The following is a 19,771-nucleotide window of genomic DNA, read 5'->3' as shown; positions in this document are numbered from 1 at the left end:
AGAGAACAGGGTATTTATTTGTTCCTGTTTTAAATGTTTGGAAGCAACTGTGAAATTTATGAAATTGACCTTACCTCTCAGCTCTGCATCTCTTTTACTCAAATCTTAATCACATCTCTGTCTAAAATGTTCAATTTCTCTTGAAACCTTGGTGTATTTTACTACACGTACACATACATACATTTATAAATATATACACTATATTGCCAAAAGTATTCGCTCGTCTACCTTTGCACGCATATGAATTTGACATCCCAATCTTAATCCATTGGGTTTAGTATGATGTCGGCCCACCCTTTGCAGCTATAACAGCTTCAACTCTTCTGGGAAGGCTTTCCACAAGGTTTAGGAGTGTGTTTATGGGAATCTTTTGACCATTCTTCCTGAAGTACATTTGTGAGGTCAGACACTGATGTTGGATGAGAAGGCCTGGCTCGCAATCTCCGCTCTAATTCATTCCAAAGGTGTTCTATCGGGTTGAGATAAGGACTCTGTGCAGGACAGTCAAGTTCTTTCACAGCAAACTTGCTCATCTATGTCCTTATGGACCTTGCTTTGTGCACTGGTGTGCAGTCATGTTGGAACAGGAAGGGGTCATCCCAAAACTGTTCCCACAAAGTTAGGAGCATAAAATTTCTTGGTATGTTGAAGCATTAACAGTTCCTTTCACTGGAACAAGGGGCTGAGCCTAACTCCTGAAAAACAACCCCACACAATAATCCCCCCTCCACCAAACTTTACACTTGGCACAATGCAGTCAGACAAGTATCTCCTGGCAACCTCCAAACCCAGACTCATCCACCGGATTGCCAGATGGAGAAGTGTGATTCGTCACTCCAGACAACATGTCTCCACTGCTCTAGTGTCCAGTGGTCATGTGCTTTACACCACTGCAGCTGATGCTTTGCATTGTGCTTGGAGATGTAAGGTTTGGATGCAGCTGTTCGGCCATGGAAACCCATTCCATGAAGCTCTCTATGCACTGTTTTTGAGCTAATCTGAAGGCCACATGGAGGTCTGAAGCAACTGACTCTGCAGAAAGTTGGCGACCTCTGCGCACTATGCACCTCAGCATCCACTGACCCCGCTCTGTCATTTTACATGGCCTACCACTTTGTGACTGAGTTGCTGCCATTTCCAATCACTTCCACTTTGTTATAATACCACTGACAGTTGACTGTGGAATATTTAGTAGCAAGGAAATTTAATGACTGGACTTGTTGCACAGGCGACATCCTATCACGGTACCATGCTGGAATTCACTGAGCTCCTGAGCAACTCATTGTTTCACAAATGATTGTAGAAGCAGTCTGCATGCCTAGGTGCTTGATTTTATACACCTATGGCCATGGAAGTGATTGAAACACCTGAATTCAATGATTTTGATGGGTGAGTGAATATAGCACACACACACACACACACACACACACACACACGTGTGTGTGTGTGTGTGTATATATAGTGTGTGTGTGTGTGTGTGCGTGCTAAGCAGCTTTACTGAATATAGCAATAAAAGCTAATGCATGGTAAAGATAAGGCATTTGCAGTATCATTAAAATGTACATTATATAAATGTCTGAATATTATCATTTAGTATTTAAACTTTTTGTTTCTCTTTTCATTAGATGATAAACTTTCACTAAACCCTCTCAAAGGGAATTTGCCTTGAGGAGAGCATTAAAGAAATCATTAGCATTTGAATAAACACACTTCTATTGTTCATTCAAGCATCACTGAATGCAGTGGAGTGTGGGAAATGTTTGGAAGAAGGAATCGCAGCCTAGTTTCATTAGTATTATCTACCCTCCCCCCAGGACTTTAGTATTTGAAAACTCTGAGATGTGGTGGAATAGAAATATTTGTGGTTCTCTGAAAGTAAACCCAAACAGGCTGTACTACACATACATATATTTCAACCCAATGTCTTTAACTCTGGTATATAATCATATGGTATATATCATTTAGACCAGGTATTAATTATATTTGTATGCCCTAGACTGAGTGACAGAGTGACAGAGATTATCTAAATCTCAGTAATTATATACTATGTAATAATGTGAGCAACACAAGCATGGATTATCTGTAAATGACTTGTGGATCAAATTGAATTAACTACAAATGACAACTTTTTTGATTGTTTTATTTCGCTTTACCTTGATTAAAATACATTCAATTAAATTTTTTTTCATTGCCAGAATGCTGAAAGCCTTCACAGAAGGAAACAGAATTTTCCCATAAAGTGAAACAAGTTTCAGAAAATCAATATGATATTACACTTTAAAAAACACATAAAAAGTGAAATGTCTGTACTGCAGAGAAGAACTAAACTGTTGGCTAACAAAACTTAGACATAGCTTGAACAGCATATTGTATTATCTTCAGTTTGGATTTTCAGAAAGTTTATCTTTCATTACGTTAAATTTACTGACATAGCTTTGAAAATATTATATTTAAAAAATAAATGAATATTTTGCATTTACTTAATGTCACATACATAACAGAACAGCTTTTCATAAGCTATATCTTGGATATGAGTAAATTTTACCAAACAGAAAAATTATAATTATAACTAATGTCAGAACAATGTGGTCAATAATGTCTACCAGAGGTATGTTTGAGCCTCGAGCCTTTAGGACTACCAAGGCCTCCAGAGGGTGCTCTTGGCAGAGTTCTCCTTTTTACTGATGGTATATTTGTCTGTGCAGTTTTGCTGAGGGAAATTGTGCTCCATCTTGTTCTCATCTGATGGCTGCAAGTTTTGGAAGTGGTTCTAAAATTTTCTTTGGGACTGTGTCTTCACTTTATCTTTTGATAGGAAATGTATGTCATGGATGTGTCTGGAGAAACCTTGATTGATAGGTGATGAGCTAATGAAGACCACAGGTTGATTTTGCTGACATCTGATTTTGCTGACTGTCACTGTCATCTCTAGCACATCTGCCTTCTCCAGCTTTGAGTTGAACTGCTGGTTAAACTCTGGAGTCAGGAGGGACCTGAGCTGCTCAATGCAGCAGTTGATACAATCTCTGAGCATTTGCTCCGCCACTGGCTTCCTTAACTAGAAATGATAATGACAAAAAATAAGATATTGGTCCCTAAAGATAATCAAACTATTAAACAAAAGTGAATGAAGCAAGGATTTTATATATATATATATATATATATATATATATATATATCTTACCTTGTTCAGTGGTAGCTACATGTTTGAAATGACGATTGCTGCAGTCGTTGCAGTTGCTGGTGCGATGACTGCAGAGTCAGTCTGAACTCACAAATCTTCATTCGAATGTGTGGGTCTTTGGCTTTTTGGAGTTTCTCACACTTTGCATCCAATGAGAGTGCTTGGGCACACAATGAGTAATGTGGATCTGCCACATCCTCAATGTTCTATTTGCTGGGGGAAAGCTCCATGTCTCAAGGGAGCAGGTAGAGAGATGGGGGTTATGAACAAGGGAACAGAACACCATGTAAACCTGGGAATGTTGTGATCCTGTAAAAATAAAAAACAACCTCCCAGAGGTTGGGATCAGTTTCACTGACAGACACCATGCTTATCATCACTATACACATGCATGGACCTTACATAACAAGAAAAAAAAGCTGACAAACTTGGAAATCAAAATTGTGAAGTGGGATGTAAATCTAAATATACAAGAAGCCAGTACACTCAAAAAGGCAATTGTTCGTAATAGTATTCCATTATTTATAACAATATAATATTTTCACAAAAAAAGAGTTTAAATGTTTTCCTCCAGACTTTAAGGACCCCTAATATTAAGTTTACTGTATTATACATATACAGCATTTGGTAGTCTCTCATATTCATAGCAACTTAAATATTTATCAGTTAAATACTTATTAGGATGTGTTCTCCCTGGGGACCAACCATTGATTTTGGTGTTACTAGTACCTTGCTCTATCCAGTCTACAAGGTTAGCTACAGGAGCACCTCAGCATCGTCATTAATACAAGTAACATATTGTACAAGTTGTATGCTATAAACTAAAGGTATTTCAAAGGTAGGAGTTCCTTAACCATCAGCCCAGATGTAGTAGATGCGTCTAGTATCTTGTCTTTGTCCGTTAATATGAGTGAAAAAAACATTTGAGTTTCCCACATTGAGTCATTCATGTTGTGATCAATGGAGTACAAACGATCCTGACTTGAATGCACCATTAGTGATGGCTAAAGCCTGTGTTTTATTGTACCAGCTGGAAAGAAAAATTTCCTTTGCTGCTATCCACACTTTGCCCATTGAGAGCAAGCAATAGACAATAGAAGTGTGCCCATTCAAATGATAAGTCTATGGGTGAGCGGTTCCTGCTAGGCTTCTTCATGAGTTTGTTGAAAAGTCAGTGATTATGCATAAAGGAAACACTAAGATCTGGCCTCTGTATAAACCCCTCAGTAATATTTTAAATATTTTCTGCAAAAGTTAAAATCCATTCCTACACCTCTAAAAATAATTAGAATTCTAGATCATCTTCATGCATCTCAAATATTGAAAAACTCACAATGTAGGGTCTATAAGGATTTAATTTTTGCTATATTCAATACTTAAAATGAAATAATATTATTTGATTTGTAATACTGAATGGTACTGAATGATACATAATTTTATAATATTAGAGAGTGAGTCCCTCATCCTGAATCCTGGTACCTTAGCAACACAACATAAGTGAGAGCATCAAATATTAGATCTGGTCCTTTAGCTGAGTTCAGTTGTCCTTGAGGGGTCTATGAGTGGGTGCTCTGCTGTTTCTGGTCATTCACTGCTTTCAATTAAGGGATAATACAAATGTGTTTTTCATTAGATAATGGATTGGAATTCCATCCTTCTCCGTACTGATGAGGAAGACATTTAAAATGGTCAATAAAAGTTAAAGTGTAAACTGAGCTAGAATGTTCATCAGATTACTTTACAGTACTTTTGCACTGCTACCTGAGTTATAATTAACTTATAAAATCAGGTAAATAATTTCTATATAACCCTTTTGTTATATATGTATGGCTAAAATTCATATACATTTTATAAAATTTGTGTTAGGATCCACTGCTTGCTTATTTTGTATTAGAAAAAGATCTAACAAATTTAATCTGTCAAATCTACTTTATCCATTTCCCCCCAGAACATAAGAATTCAACATGAAGATGAAGATGTTTTACACACACTTTAATTTTTAGTAGCAACTGTGTGCTGGTTTTTACATGAAGGAAGTAAGTGGCTTATCACAACATTTGCTTGAATATTTTTTCAAGACAGGGCACTCAAAAAAGAACATAGTTTAAATGTTACTGAACCAGTTTCTTGTATCAGAACACCAAAATAAATGGCACTTGACCTGTGCCATTAACCTGTTTGTCTGGTTTGCATTCCATTATTCATTATTACTGCCATTACACTCAAACCCTATGTTACAGCCTCCCAGCCTAGACAGCATCATAACAAATAGAAGAAAGAATCTCTAATAGAAAAAAATAACAATCAAAGATTCCTATTTAATAAGATACCAAAACTAACTAGGAATCCACCTTAAATTCCTTCTCCTACAGGAATGTAGCAGTAAAGTACATTTGACATTTTTTAATGAAAAATATTAGGAAAAAAATTAATGTGCTTCAAACTTTGTTAATCTGCAAATGCATGTTGGTAGCTGCCTGGTTAGCTCACATAAACAATTAGAATACATTTTGTCTTAAGAAGCTAATTTCTTCAATACATTTTCTAAATCCTCCTCATGTATATTTGATCCAGTCCCAAATCATTCACTCAAATAACTGCTGCTCATTAGTATAGAACATATGCTTAATTAACTCCATAAATAACTCTGCTTTTGGCCTGAGTTATATTCCCAAATCATTAAAACTGGTATGGATTAAATCACTAATTACGACATGAGCTTGCCAAGTACAGGCCAAATTTGAACCTGCCATTTATTGCCAAAATACTTGAAAAAACAGTATTTTCATAATAGTGCCATATTCAATAGCATAGATAACAACATCTTAGTGGATAGGCTGGAAACACTCTGCGGCATTAGAGTACAAGCATTATCCTGGTTTAAATATTATTTGATGGATTGCTGTCGATTTGTCCTTGTACAAAATTAATGCTCTAAGCTTACAAAAGTAAAACATGATGTTCCACAAGGGCCAATATTGGCCCTTATCATTCTAATTTTATATTCTACCATTAGGCACAATTATTTTTAATTATGGCATTAGCTTCCATTGTGACTGTGACAATTTGTTACAGAAGTTATATATCTGGTAATGCTGATGATGCCCACACACTTTACAAAAATGAGAACTACATAAGGAAATAAAAGGAAATAAAAAAAACCTGGCAACTCACCTTCTCCTTCTGAAGTCTAATAAGACCGAGGTGCTACTGCTTGGACCTATGACTGCAGGAGGCAACAGGTCTAAAATTCTAATATTTTAATGGCTTTTCAGTAACATCCAAAACTTTTTTTTTAAATGTAGGTGTTAATTTTGACCCTGATCTCTCATCTTACACACATATGTAATGTTACTAAAACTGCCTTGTTACATTTATGCAATATTCCTAAACTGAGCCAAATACTTTCTTCATCAAATGCAGAGAAATTGGTTCACACTTTTATTTAATCAAGAGTGGGTTATTATAATTGCTTTAAAAAGCTAGTAAATAAACTTGTACAGAATACAGTACTAAGGACTAGAAGGTTTGACCACAATAGTCCTGTTCTTTCAATTCAGCACTAGCTCCAAATTAAATTTCAAATTGACTTTAAAATTCTCTTACTGACATATGAAGCGCTAAATGGCCTGTCCCACAGTATCTGAGCCTTGCCTACTGTATTCTCAAAACACCTAGTAAAATTAGTAGACTTAGTAAGATTACAATTGGAGGAAGAGCCTTATCCTATTAAGCCCTTCAGTTATGGAACTGCCTTCCAGCTTTAATTCAGGACTCAGACACAGCCTCAATTTTTAAATCCAGGGTAAAGACTTACTTATTTTTCAAGGTTTTCATTAACTTCCAGTATATAAAGGTGCAGAACCTAAGGCCCTCAGTTGTAGAGTTTTCTGGTAATCTGAGATGTTTATACTGTTGTCTAGCTATTTCATGCATGCACTCGGGTTTGTGATGATGATGTGGGTGAATGCAATATTTCAGAGAGCCCTCAGGACTGTGGTCACCTTTTGGCTCTCCCTTTTAGTTATACTGCTACAAGTAAAACTGCCCGAGATGCATGATGACCACTGGCACATCTAATGAATATGGACTGTTCATGCCTTGTTCATCTTTACAAATCTAATGACATCTTTCTGTTTTGTGTATTCCTGCAGAGATACCAACTAAGACCTACTCATTGGTGACAAAGTATTTAAGATGACAGCAGAAAATTTCCCAGTGCCAGCAGTAGATAATGCATATGCATCTATCCATTGATGCAGGAACATCTTGCTCACTCTACATGGATTAATATAATATAATAAAGCTTGGACTGTTTATTAGTTGGGCCAACCAAGGAGGATGAGTTCCTTCTTGAGTCTTGGTCCTCAAGACAATCTTCCGTAATTCTGCCCAGGAAATTTTCCTTGCCATTGTCACCTCTGGCTTTTTCGTTATGGACCTGGTCCCATACATTTGTAAAGCAGCTTTGTGACAACTTGTAAAAAGTGCTATATAAATAAATTTGACTTGACTCACCATCTGGATGGAAAGATCCTTATTGGCTGATGTTCTACCAGTATATCTCTATTAATTTAAGTATTATTTCTATGTTGTTATGTATTATACTTCACATGTATATAGTATAGCTATATGTTTTTTCAAGGGCCTCAATGTATCATTTAATTTAACAACAATTGTATTATGTTTGATTTTGTGTACACATAAAACACCAATTTAAAAATTACATTATGATAAAAATATATTATTTATTATACTTTAGTGAAAAACATAATTTAGCACTACCTGATTAACATTTTCTTTAAAAATGTCCCTTAAAATTTACATAAAAGCAGGGACAAGCTGGCAGCAAGTGAGTCTACTCTGAAAACTGCTTCAACTGTGAATCTGCTCTCCTGAGCTTTCCCACACTCTGCCCATTGTGAAAGGGCTGTGAATGAACAATAGAAGTGTGCCTTCTTAAATGCTAATATCACCTACATACAGCTGGTCAACATACACTCTAGGGTAAAGCTTACGGTAAAACATAGACTCAGATAACCATCATCTTCTGTAATTGTGCTGTAAGCACAAATATTTCACATTTGACACTTTGTACATTACTTAAAGAAGTGCATGCAGTTTTTGGCTAAATACATTTATATGCTTAGAAATGCAGAATTTACAACATACCATACACAGTACTAATTAAGTGTGAACTTTAGCCTATCCAGACAGTGGCCACTGATTAAATAAAGTTTGGTTAATTGCATTTCATCATCACAGTAACTGGTACAAAGAGGTCACATCTCATAAATACATTTATACATCTCATAAATTAATAACTTGTGAGAAATGATGGTTATGTGTCAGTTGGATTTTGTGGGTGGATCATTCAACTAACTGCAAAAACCATGAAACACAACTGCACACCACTATACTTTCTTGCATTCTGCTGGATCCTGTGAGCACTGATATCTAATGATCTGAATATTACAATTGTACTGAATAATACTTCTACTCCATTTATATATATTTGTAATTATGTTAGGTAACTTTGCTCCCGTCTTTCTCTATTGCACTGCTGTAACACTTGACTTTCCCTCTGGGATAAATAGAGTGATCTCTCTCTCTTTCTATCTATTGATCTATCTATCTGTCTGTCTAGCTAGATCTTTGACTAAACTTACCTCTCCGCCTAGGAGTGATTCCACAAGGAGTTAAACACTTGTCAGAATATTCTGTCCTGCTCCATGCAGCAGTGCATTTGTAGTTGTCATTTCATTACCCTTCATCAGCAGATCATTTATGTAGACACATACATTTTTTTTTTCATAAGGAAATCATTACAGCCAAATGATTTGAAACAAAAAATCAACAAAATCAGGAGTGATAGAATATGATACAATGTAGCTTTTAAAGTTAGTTAAGCATGTTTTTAGAGTGAGCCATCATGTCCGGCAGATGTTATGCTCTAATTTCCAATCATCATTAACTGAATAACATCTCTCAATGAGATTTTAAAAACTATATCTTAAAAATGCAAGAGGATGCCTAAACTGCATTCTCAGATTTGCTATTCGGCTTTCACAAGCCTGAATAAATCCATGGAAGGCATTTTTATAAAGCAGTTCCATGGACAAGATGCTGCAGACCCTTCAAAAATTATGATAAACAAATCAAAGCTCTTGGAATGTCCAGAGTAAAAGTGCCAGCAAGGTTCCATTTTCATGTGACGTTGAGGTAGTTCAGAAAGTTTATTTCAAGTGTCTGCTGCCAGGTCAACGGCTTCACATCCTCTGTTGAGGAAGGGACAAGCTGCAGGATGTCTTGAGTGCATCTAGAGTAGCCAGTGGGGAAGGCCTCCTTCACAGTGAAGAAGGAAACCATCTTCTCCAGAAGGTCTGAGTTGGGGTTCCCGTTGTAAATGTGTTCTTCAAGATACAACTTCAGTTTTTCCACTTTGATAAAACACTTCCTCACCAAGTTATGGAGTTTACATCTGTAAACAAATGGAAAAACATTAAGGTCTTGCTCATAAATGCAAATATACAAAGCACCATCATGAAAATTAATGATCATTTTCCAAATGAAAGAACTTAATCCTTTTGAAAGTACCTGGCACAGTGAATGCTGTCTTGAGGACTGATGTGCATGTAGGCAGGCATGTTTGATGCTTATGTTAAGATTTTAGTTTTCAAGTAAAAAATAGTTTAGTTAAAGATAGCAGTGGCCTTAAATTTTGCAACTTGAAGTCAAATTGTTGAATTCAAGTTGTTCTCACTCTACTCCTGTAGGCCTGGCTCTAGTGGCTTAAGTTTAAATGATACCTTCTGATACACAGCCCCTACTTATATCTAGCTGTCTCCAAGTCTGACCAATCAGAGGCCTAGAGCATGAGATAATGGCTCATAGTTCTCTATACTCAGTGGCACTCTAATGGAATGCTTCACTGGACAGGTGGGATGTTTTCTTACCTGCCATCAAAATGTAAGATCAATGGTATTCCACATAGGAAAAATCAGTAAGGGCATGAGAATTTGGGATGCAAGAGAATACATATTTACAGATTAACATAGTTTTATATAGTTTTAAGGTTGATAGTTTATGTATAATATAAACAAAAGGCACCATTAACACTATTAAACATTGTGAGATGGCACATTTCACAATTTACATACTGTACATCCTTTGTACAATAATTTCTTTATATGATTTTTTAAAATTTAAATAAAGAGAATATGATTACGGTGTTTCTCTCCGGTAGTCATTCCTTTGAGTGTGGACACACTTCTATTATGTGGGTGATTTAAATGAATGCAAAAGTGTGGGAAGTCATGTGTCTTTGTGACTCCCACCCACTATAAAGAGGAGTGTGTATCTGGGGCATTCTCATCTTACCACTGCTGTACAACTGTTTGTGTGTGTGTGTGTGTGTGTGTTGTTGTTGTTGAGGCGAGGTCTAAGAGACCCTTAACAGAAATATATAAATATAATAGAAGCTTGGGATCAGTTAATAATGCTTTTGTTATAACACTAAATTTAGACAGATAATGTATATCCCCACAGAAATGCAAGTGGTACTTCACAATCTAAAATGAAAAATGATAAATGGTAAATGCTAAAGTCACATTATGTGCTTTGTAGAATAATTTGGTACATTTAACTACATTGCTGTTAAAGATAGCAGTGAAAACAATTTGATTCTATTAAATTATGTTAACGTTTATGCAATTTTTATTTTTATTCCTTAGAATAATTTTTTTACATCAAACTAAACTGCAGGATAGACCTGAACTTTAAAGCACAGACCTGAACTTTGAAGCACACTGCTAAAACCAAAAACGTAGTGTCAGTGATGCACATACTCTGTCAGTGACATTGATCCCTCCATCAAACAGGAGATCTGCTGTCTTTACAGTGCCATAACTTTCCCAGATTGACACAATGTTGTCTTCCATTTTCCATAATTAAATCTTTCCACCTGCTCCCTGAGACATGGACTTTGCCCCCAGCAAAACACTGAGCATGTGGCAGCTCCCTATTCCTCATTGTGTGCCCAAATGCTCTCATTGGCTACAAAGTGTGAGAAATGTCAACAAGCCAAAGACTGATACATTCAAATGGAGATTTGTTGGTATAAATAAAGAAGTTGCAGCCAGTGCAGCACAGACTCACTCTACACAGAGAGATCTACAGCTGTCATGGCACCAACAATCACTACAGCAATGATCATGTCAAAGGTGCATCTACCACTTAACATGGTAAATTTAGAATCTGTTGAATGAGAAATATGCCTTTCACTGACATACTTTATAAATCACTGACTGTCCAGTTCACTTATCATTTTGTCATATTTCTTTACAGTTAAGGAAGCCAGTGGTGGCAATGATGTGCAGGAATCGTATCAACTGCTCCACTGAGCAGCTCAGGTCCACCCTGACTCCAAGCTAAAGAAAGCAGATGTCCTGGAGATGACCGTCAACTACTTGAGATGACAACAAAATCAGTTTGCATTCCCTTCAAGTTCAGAAGCTGTCAGTCAAGGCTTCTCTAAATGTGTCCATGAGGTTGTCCAGTTCCTGTCCAGTTAAAGAAGAATTAAAGTCACAGTCACAGCTAAAACTGCTAAACTATTTCCAGAACCTGCAGACATCATCAGATGAAAACGGAAGGAAATATTTTTCCCCACCACTGATCTCCTCAAACCAGCAAATTGTCCTTTGCCGGCTTGGGTATCAGCGCCTGTTCTGGCTTTTGCGCATGCGTGTCGGGAAGCACAGCAGCTGTTTTGTTCATTTCTGGGGCAGGCACTGGTGCCACTGCCTTTTTTCCTCTACGAGGCTTAGGCGCATGTGCTCTGGGGCTATTCGTCTTAGGGGGAGGAGTGTCTGATGATGACGCTGCCTCCTTGCAAGTCACCCGGGGCAGCTTGCTTGCTCCGGAGCAGCACGCCCTTGGCGGATCCTCAGGTGGAGTCTTAGGTGCTGGAGGCTCATCAGTCTCAGATTCTGCAGTGTCGCTATAAGAGGGAGGTTCCCTATGGAGGACCTCCTCCATCTCCATTGATGGGTCCTCCTCATGATCGGACTTAAAGCCCGATCGCAGAATAACGTGACTGTGCTCCTCCATCTCTCCACTGTCTGCATAACCCTTATAGTAGTCCATGTAGTCGTTGGACCCTGCGGAGTCCACTTCCGGGTGCCGATTCTCGTAGTCTGGTTGGGGTCTGTATAACTCCACAGAGTCCGACCCCGGTCCATAACCAGGTCTCTGCCAAAATCGTCCAGTGGCCTCCTCCCCTGTTGTGGGGATATGGAGTGAGGCCAGGACAATTGAAGGGTAGCAGGACCCTACGGAGTCCGACTCAGAGTACTGGACATCATTGTACCAGTCCCGGAAGCCTGACATGGGTTCGTATGACTCTACTGAGTCGGCAACTGGACCACACTCAGGCCCCCCCTCCAACACTATCCCCTGCTGTGGGAGTCAGGAGTGTGCCCAGAAATTTAGAGAGCTTCCCTGCGATGGTTGTGGAAGGGAGTTTGCGTCTTCTTACCCTTCCTTTTTTTGCTTTTTGTCCCAGGCATCCTTCGGCGGCTGATGTTTCTGTGACGGGAGGAGTAGGATGCGAGGACAAGTCATATTGAACAGAAACATATGTTTATTTACTTACATACACACACACACACACACACACACACACGACGTAGCACGCAAGCTATTGTTTTCAAACATCGACAACACAGACACGTAAACGATAGACACGTATACTAATGGCACAATGAGGAGCAGGTGTGAGACAGAGGGAGGGCCTGGCCACATTGACGAACACACACACGAGGAGACGTTCGGGGGGAGGGGCCGTACTGTGATGTTGAGGTATAAATTGGAAGGTACAGGTATAAATTAACTCAGTTTTCAAATGTTATATATGTGTTATGTTAATTTGAGTTTGTGTCCACTCAAAATGAATAGTTTCTAAACAAAATTATGTTAACCTTTTATGATATAAGTACTCTAAAGGTATAATCTTACTTGTGAAGAATTGTTATTAATTACATTACATCAGTGTCTTAATGTGTTCTGCATTGTTTGTATGGATGTTATATAGACATCAACATCTGTTATTGTCTCACATTTGAGGCACAATAAATAATGTATCTCCACTCATTTGAACGTTACTCGAAGTTGCATAAACTACAGCAATTAGAACAAAGCCACAAACCTTTTATCAGTAAAGTATTAAGGATTAAGGTATTAGGTATTATGTTTTCATGTAAGGACAAAACTGCTCAAATCACACAGGCTACTAAGCTTAAATGCAGATAATGTTTTAAAGTGACATTAGTTTTCAAAATGGAAATATGATGAATGCGGAAATCTAATATTGGATTTTGAATCATAAAGCACGCCTTTACAAAATGAAATAATAACATTAAATATGCGAAATCAAAAACGGAACTTATTGCCTCATAACTTATGGTTTGCTGTACACTGTAGAAGAATTAGAACTAACATGCTAACGCGAATGTTCTAATATATGCAAATTGTGATAAAAATTCCTCTTCATTTATGTCTCCAAAATTCAATTTTGGCCCTCAAAACAGATTGTTTTCCTGATCTTTGACAAGACTGCGGCAGTGCTAAGCACACCTGCAAGCTGCTTGTCCTGAAGAATATAGAAACGTTGAATTGCTTCTGTCTTTTGTGTAGAGGTGCGCGTGGAGAAACAGAAACGCTGTGCATAACTTGAAGAAAATGTTTGAGAAATGTAACCACCGTCTCTTTAACGTCAGCTTTATTGAGTTTAATAGCCTGTCCATACATTTGTATGGTTTGATAGAAAATAGTCCTCTGCGGTTCAATGATTCTGTTGATTATGTCTCTCCGGATTTTGTCCACAACCTCGCGAAACTGCAGAGAAAGGGAAACTTTGACATCGTAACCAAAGTGAGGAAAAGGTTTATCGATTTACTTACTTTATTTTTCGCCGTTAAACGCGAAAACGAGACAAATATCTTCCCACGCTGGAAGATAATTAAAGGGTAACAAAAACAGCAGTCTGTACTTTTTGATGCTCCCATTGTCTTCAAACATGTGCCTGTACTTCCTCTCCTGCTGTGGGACAACAGAGACACGGGCCACTAAACGTGTGCCTAACACCTGTTTAGGCGTCCTGTTGCGCTGACAAATCCGCCACGTTGGAGTGAGACAATAAAATCTCCTAGCCACGCTTCAGAGACCCTCTTTCATCTTGCAAGTGGTAGTGTTGTTTCTAGAGCCTTGAAAACTAACCTCTCAGTTTTTCAACCCCAAGAGTCTTTCTAGGTCTCTCCTGCCTTGTGTACAATAGATGCACACACACACACACACACACACACACACACACACACACACACACACACACACACACACACACACATATATATATACATACATACATATATATACATACTTTTCATTTTCCATCAGGTTAATCCATAGAACATATTGTGCCCCATAGGTATTTATGAGGTCCCTAACACGATGTTATATATATGTGCCATATCTTTTGTTTTTACATTTTACACTTTACAACAGGAAACCCCTGAGTACATTTCACAAGAGCAAACCTCTGTTTTCATAAAATTAAGACAAAACATTACAGCATCAGTGAATTTGTAATCATACTGGAAATGACTGATGAAGTATGTTTCCCTGCATGAACCATAATTTGTTAATAGTTTGATTTTTTTTAAATCAAAATCATAAGATTAATGGAAACTAACACATTATAATATGACAAATTGTTTGGCACCATATAAATAACTATGTATTGAGTTACAAGTAAAGGGGGAATGGTTTGGTTTGATTTGTAAAGACACCTCACCCACAGGATGCTGAGTGTGGGAAACCTAATCCTGCTTGGGCCTCATGCCTTTGTAATGCTAATATACTGCTATAAATAGGGGAGAGAGATCTTCAATCCAGAACAAATAAGACTCACTCTGCTCAGTGAAGCATACTTTCTTCTTCTGAAACGATGGCTCCTACCTACCTGCCTACTACTGACTACTCAAAGCTCTCCAACAAGGAAAAACATAAAGTAAATATCTCTAGTGCTTTATCTTCAATGACTGTATTTCATTGCTTTCTTTTTCCTTTGAATATTTGCATTTAAAAAAAAAAGACTTGCTAATGAAATTTCTGTTATTTAACAGTTAAGAAAACCTGTTGTGGAGAAAATGCGTAGAGATCGCATCAACAACTGCATTGAGCAGCTCAAGGTGATGCTGGAGAAGGAATTCCACCAGCAAGACCCCAACACCAAACTGGAGAAAGCCGACATTCTGGAGATGACTGTTGTTTTCCTGAAGCAGCAGCTGCAGCCCCAGATCTTAGCACCTCAGAAAGCCCACTGTAATGGCTACTCTCAGTGCTGGAGGGAGACCATGAACTTCTTGTCTTCCAACTCCAAGCTGGACATGACACTGCAGCATCTTAACCATTGTCAAGCAGTCCAGAGAGCAGCAAAAGTCCTCCACGTGTCTTCACCTGCTTCACAGGCCAGCCAGATGTTAGTCAAGCAAGAGACCAGTGTCCACAGAGCTGTCTGGAGGCCGTGGTAGAGACATTGAGCACAACGGCTTTCTCATGTTAACCAGAAGGGGATAAAATATGATTTTATAGTGGAACCTATGGACATGCAATTATTAGCTGGAATTCAGCTTCATAGTGGAGAGCTAAAGGTCATGTGCTCTGTTATTGATTCCAGTGGAATTACCTGTGAAGCACTTTGTCTTAATCAGATATTTGTAATTAACCTATTTTGTTACCTTTTATAAAGGGATGAGTATTTGTTATTTTAACATGCTGACTCTTGAATAAAAATAAAATCACTGCATGTAAAATCTGATTTTCATATTCTTTGATTAGACATTACATACCCTTTGACAAACTATACTTTTGGCTGTGGTGAATATTATATAAATCACATGCAGTTAAAGTGGTTAGAAGGTATTCATTATTTATTGTTTACTAGTGTACAGTGGGCAAGAACAATGATATTTCTGGCTTACAGCAGTAAGTTCCAGGTATTATTATCAGGCGACCCACTTGCCAAACTATAGACAAGATCCATAAAATCTTTTGTAATTAATTAAAATCATGTTTTTCATGAGAATATTCAGTCACATGCATAACTTTTAATTGCTCCCTGTATTTCCCTCTATGCACTTTTGACAGGTCCATATATATATATATATATATATATATATATATATATATATATATATATATATATATATATATATATATGTATGTATGTATGTATGTATGTATAATATGTATAATTATAAAAGGTCCTAAAAGGCTAAACAAAAATGACCAATAATAGTAATATAATCCTTTTAATAAAGTTTCCTCATAATTTCTCTTCTAAGCATATCTATTCAAGCAGGAATGTTGCACAAGTACACGAGTACATTTGAAAAAAACTATAAGCATGCATGACTTTAAAAGAACCAGAGGGAGGGGGGATGTAAGGTAAGTTTCCCTGTTTATACACCAAAACCAAACCCCTGATAATAGGCACTGTGTGCTTTCAGTTCTGGTTTCATCAGACAGCTGCTGAGCTTAAGGGAGGCAAGCCCATGTTGCTCATCACATGTGTGGGGCTGTCTTCTCTCAGGATTTCCCACAATCGTGACAGGGTCTCTCATTTCAGCCAAGACACAAAAGAAGTGTGCCGCGCTAAATTATCCATTAGGCATGGTTGTGTGAATTCCGACCCCTTGGCTCCACATTCACAGTCGTCCCCAGGGAGATGGCTACTTACTTGTTAAAATCCACTTGTTGAATAATAGGTTAATGCTGAAGTTTATATAATATTTATTTTTATGATCTGTATTGAAACACTTGCGCCTAATGAAAATCTAAAAAACAAATGCCATGTATGGTGAGTTTGTGAGAGTGTATCTGAAAGATGCTAATTTGAAAGATGGTACTTTTTGATCAAGTTGCTGAAACTACTGGCACATTTCACACTGTGGGAAGACACACTGTGTCACAAGTCTATGAGAAGATCTTACAAGACATGAAGTAGTGGATTTTGAAGAGAATACACACACACACACACAAAGTCAGATCTTAGTATACTCACACTCTCCCCTGCTGAGAGACACACTCCCCTTTCTGAAGCACCCCTCCTTCTCTCCACCAGCTTGGCCTTGCCCCTGGGCTCAGGCCATTGATGTTATGAAGTGTTACAAACAGGGCTCTGATTGGATGATGAGTGTGGGAAAGCCACAAGCTCCTCAGACCCATACTGTTAGACGCAGATGAATGTATTGTAAACGGCACGTCATCTGTTTCCACAGGCTTTATTATCAAATCATGTTTATAGGTGCAGAATAGACTTATAACTAAACAATAGTTATGGCTTATATTAGTGCAAAGGGGAAAATGACAAAAAGCCCATCCAAGAGCAATTTAATTACATAAAACATTAAGAGAATAGTCATTACTGAATATCAAATATCTGCAATGTGAAGAATTATTGGGACTCTAAGCAAACAAACAAAATAACAACAAAAAATATTAATTGCACATTATGTCCCAAGTAAAACTAAACATTGTCATTTTCTTTATGCTGTTTCTGCTGTTTCATTAAAAATGAAAGCATGCGTGACTTTATAGTTTATTTCCTGAAAGGTCCGATTGCATCATTTATCAAGTGTGTGCAATTTTGCATTAATATTGATTGTCCCTAATTATAAGTTCATTTAATGCTAACAGCCTTCATTTCAGTTTAGAAGGGCTATAATCCCAATATATGAAAGGAACTTGGTAAAAAAAAAATATCAGTGTTTATTATGACACACTGACTACATTTAAAGGGGAAGTCACTTCATTCATTTTAGCAATGATCTTTATTTAAAAACAAGAGACACACAGTGTCTACTATATTTATGGCACATGAAAATACAGAGATGATAATTTCTCAATTGCCCTTACAAAAGGCCAATACCAAGGATTACATTAAAACAATCCAACAACACATTAATATGCTTAGGTTCTAAGCAGAATTCAGGAAAACTTACAAAAGATAAAAAATCTTACTTGATAAAGCAAAAAAAAAGAAAAAAAAAAAAAAGCTATTTGACACAACAGAAACTTACAAAGCTCATTTTCCAAATGCTCTAAAATAGTTTTCAATTTGAATATTTTCCCCTTTACGTTCTTCTTGAACAGAAAAGCATTTCTTTCACATTCCATATCGAAAGTCCTTGGAAATAACATATCTCCTACATAAAAGATGGTAAAACTACCATCTGGTTAACATGAGAAAGCCGCTGTGCTCAGTGTCTCTACCAAGGCCTCCAGACAGCTCTGTGGACACTAGTATCTTGCTTGACTGAAATCCGGCTGGCTTGTGAGGCAGGTGGAGACACGTGGAGGTCTTTTTTTGTTTTCTGGACTTCTTGACAGCAGTTAAGATGCTGAAGTGTCATGTCCAGCTTGGAGTTGGAAGACAGGAAGTTCATGGTCTCCTTCCAGCACTGAGAGTAGCCATCACAGTGCGCTTTCTGAGGTGCTAAGATCTGGGGCTGCAGCTGCTGCTTCAGGAAAACAACAGTCATCTCCAGAATGTCGGCTTTCTCCAGCTTGGTGTTGGGGTCTTGCTGGTGGAATTCCTTCTCCAGCATCACCTTGAGCTGTTCGATGCAGTTGTTGATGCGATCTCTACGCATTTTCTCCACAACAGGTTTTCTTAACTGTTAAATAACAAAGAAATTTCATTAGCAAGTCTTTTTTTAAAAAATGCAAATATTCAAAGGAAAAAGAAAGCAATGAAATACAGTCATTGAAGATAAAGCAATAGAGATATTTACTTTATGTTTTTCCTTGTTGGAGAGCTTTGAGTAGTCAGTAGTAGGCAGGTAGGTAGGAGCCATTGTTTCAGAAGAAGAGAGTGTGCCTCACTGAGCAGAGTGAGTCTGATTTGTTCTGGAGTGAGGTTCTCTCTCCCCTATTTATAGCAGTTCATTAGCATTACAAAGGCATGAGGCCCAAGCAGGATTAGGTTTCCCACACTCAGCGGCCTGTGGGTGAAGCGTCCTCAACAATAGAAGAAGCATCAATTATTTCATGGTTAACTGACCTCATAGGCCCAACGGAGGAGATGGTCTTCCAGATATCAGTGACACAAACTGAACACAAGCCAAGTTGTTAGAATTTTATTATCTGGGAACCTACCCTCTGTCTGATAAACTATCTGCAGATGGAGGTCAAAAGCTACTGACATAAAGATAAACCATCATATTCCTTATCTGACACAAACACGTTTTTAACATTTTTTAGCATAGAGAGGAAGGTGAATGATACATTTCTGGGTTTTTTTGTTTATTTGTTTGTAGGTTTTGATTTTTTTTTTTTGATAATCAACATCTTATTTAGCAGCTTATAAAGACAATTTACACATTAAAAATTTGATTTAATTTAGTTCATTAAAAAGAAAGTCTCTCTCTCTCTCTCTCTCTCTCTCTCTCTCTCTCTCTCTCTCTCTCTCTCTGTCTCTCGCTCTGGAAGGAATGCATTCACTGTGAATGTCAATTAAGCACAATT

The 19,771-nt window shown here is 37.6% G+C and overlaps 3 protein-coding genes and 2 pseudogenes across 3 annotated transcripts; 2 read left to right on the top strand and 3 right to left on the bottom strand.

The window, feature by feature from the left end:
• Positions 1–2,635: 2,635 nt before the first annotated feature.
• On the bottom strand, positions 2,636–3,380 carry LOC113572457 (uncharacterized; annotated as a pseudogene).
• Positions 3,381–9,391: 6,011 nt separating this feature from the next.
• On the bottom strand, positions 9,392–9,831 carry LOC145653115 (uncharacterized). The gene is made up of 2 exons (XM_081705790.1): positions 9,782–9,831; positions 9,392–9,665 (listed from the first exon to the last, which is right to left on the bottom strand). The coding sequence occupies exons 1-2, from the start codon at positions 9,829–9,831 to the stop codon at positions 9,392–9,394; spliced, it is 324 nt and encodes a 107-aa protein (XP_081561916.1).
• Positions 9,832–11,191: 1,360 nt separating this feature from the next.
• Positions 11,192–12,272, top strand: LOC113572432 (uncharacterized; annotated as a pseudogene).
• A 2,916-nt stretch (positions 12,273–15,188) lies between these two features.
• Positions 15,189–16,017, top strand: LOC113572445 (transcription factor HES-5-like). The gene is made up of 2 exons (XM_027002030.3): positions 15,189–15,251; positions 15,367–16,017. Exons 1-2 carry the CDS (start codon positions 15,189–15,191, stop codon positions 15,772–15,774), a joined length of 471 nt encoding a protein of 156 aa, XP_026857831.1. The 3' UTR covers positions 15,775–16,017.
• A 1,983-nt stretch (positions 16,018–18,000) lies between these two features.
• LOC113572447 (transcription factor HES-5-like) lies at positions 18,001–19,149 on the bottom strand. Its single transcript, XM_027002035.3, has 2 exons — positions 19,039–19,149; positions 18,001–18,921 (listed from the first exon to the last, which is right to left on the bottom strand). Exons 1-2 carry the CDS (start codon positions 19,099–19,101, stop codon positions 18,514–18,516), a joined length of 471 nt encoding a protein of 156 aa, XP_026857836.2. The 5' UTR covers positions 19,102–19,149; the 3' UTR covers positions 18,001–18,513.
• Between the last annotated feature and the right edge of the window lie 622 nt (positions 19,150–19,771).

Source organism: Electrophorus electricus, chromosome 22, assembly GCF_041902795.1.
Source record: "Electrophorus electricus isolate QZ-2024a chromosome 22, ASM4190279v1, whole genome shotgun sequence".
In the NCBI taxonomy this organism is placed as follows: domain Eukaryota; kingdom Metazoa; phylum Chordata; class Actinopteri; order Gymnotiformes; family Gymnotidae; genus Electrophorus; species Electrophorus electricus.
The sequence above is the reverse complement of the archived record's forward strand: the minus strand, read 5'-3'. Positions and strand labels throughout refer to the sequence as shown.

Coding starts and splice junctions, on each gene's coding strand:
- LOC113572447 (XM_027002035.3), bottom strand. CDS start 19,101: ATGGCTCCTACCTACCTGCCTACTACTGACTACTCAAAGCTCTCCAAC. Junction 18,922..19,038: donor CCAACAAGGAAAAACATAAA/GTAAATATCTCT, acceptor GTTATTTAACAG/TTAAGAAAACCTGTTGTGGA.
- LOC113572445 (XM_027002030.3), top strand. CDS start 15,189: ATGGCTCCTACCTACCTGCCTACTACTGACTACTCAAAGCTCTCCAAC. Junction 15,252..15,366: donor CCAACAAGGAAAAACATAAA/GTAAATATCTCT, acceptor GTTATTTAACAG/TTAAGAAAACCTGTTGTGGA.
- LOC145653115 (XM_081705790.1), bottom strand. CDS start 9,831: ATGCCTGCCTACATGCACATCAGTCCTCAAGACAGCATTCACTGTGCC. Junction 9,666..9,781: donor GACAGCATTCACTGTGCCAG/GTACTTTCAAAA, acceptor ATTTGTTTACAG/ATGTAAACTCCATAACTTGG.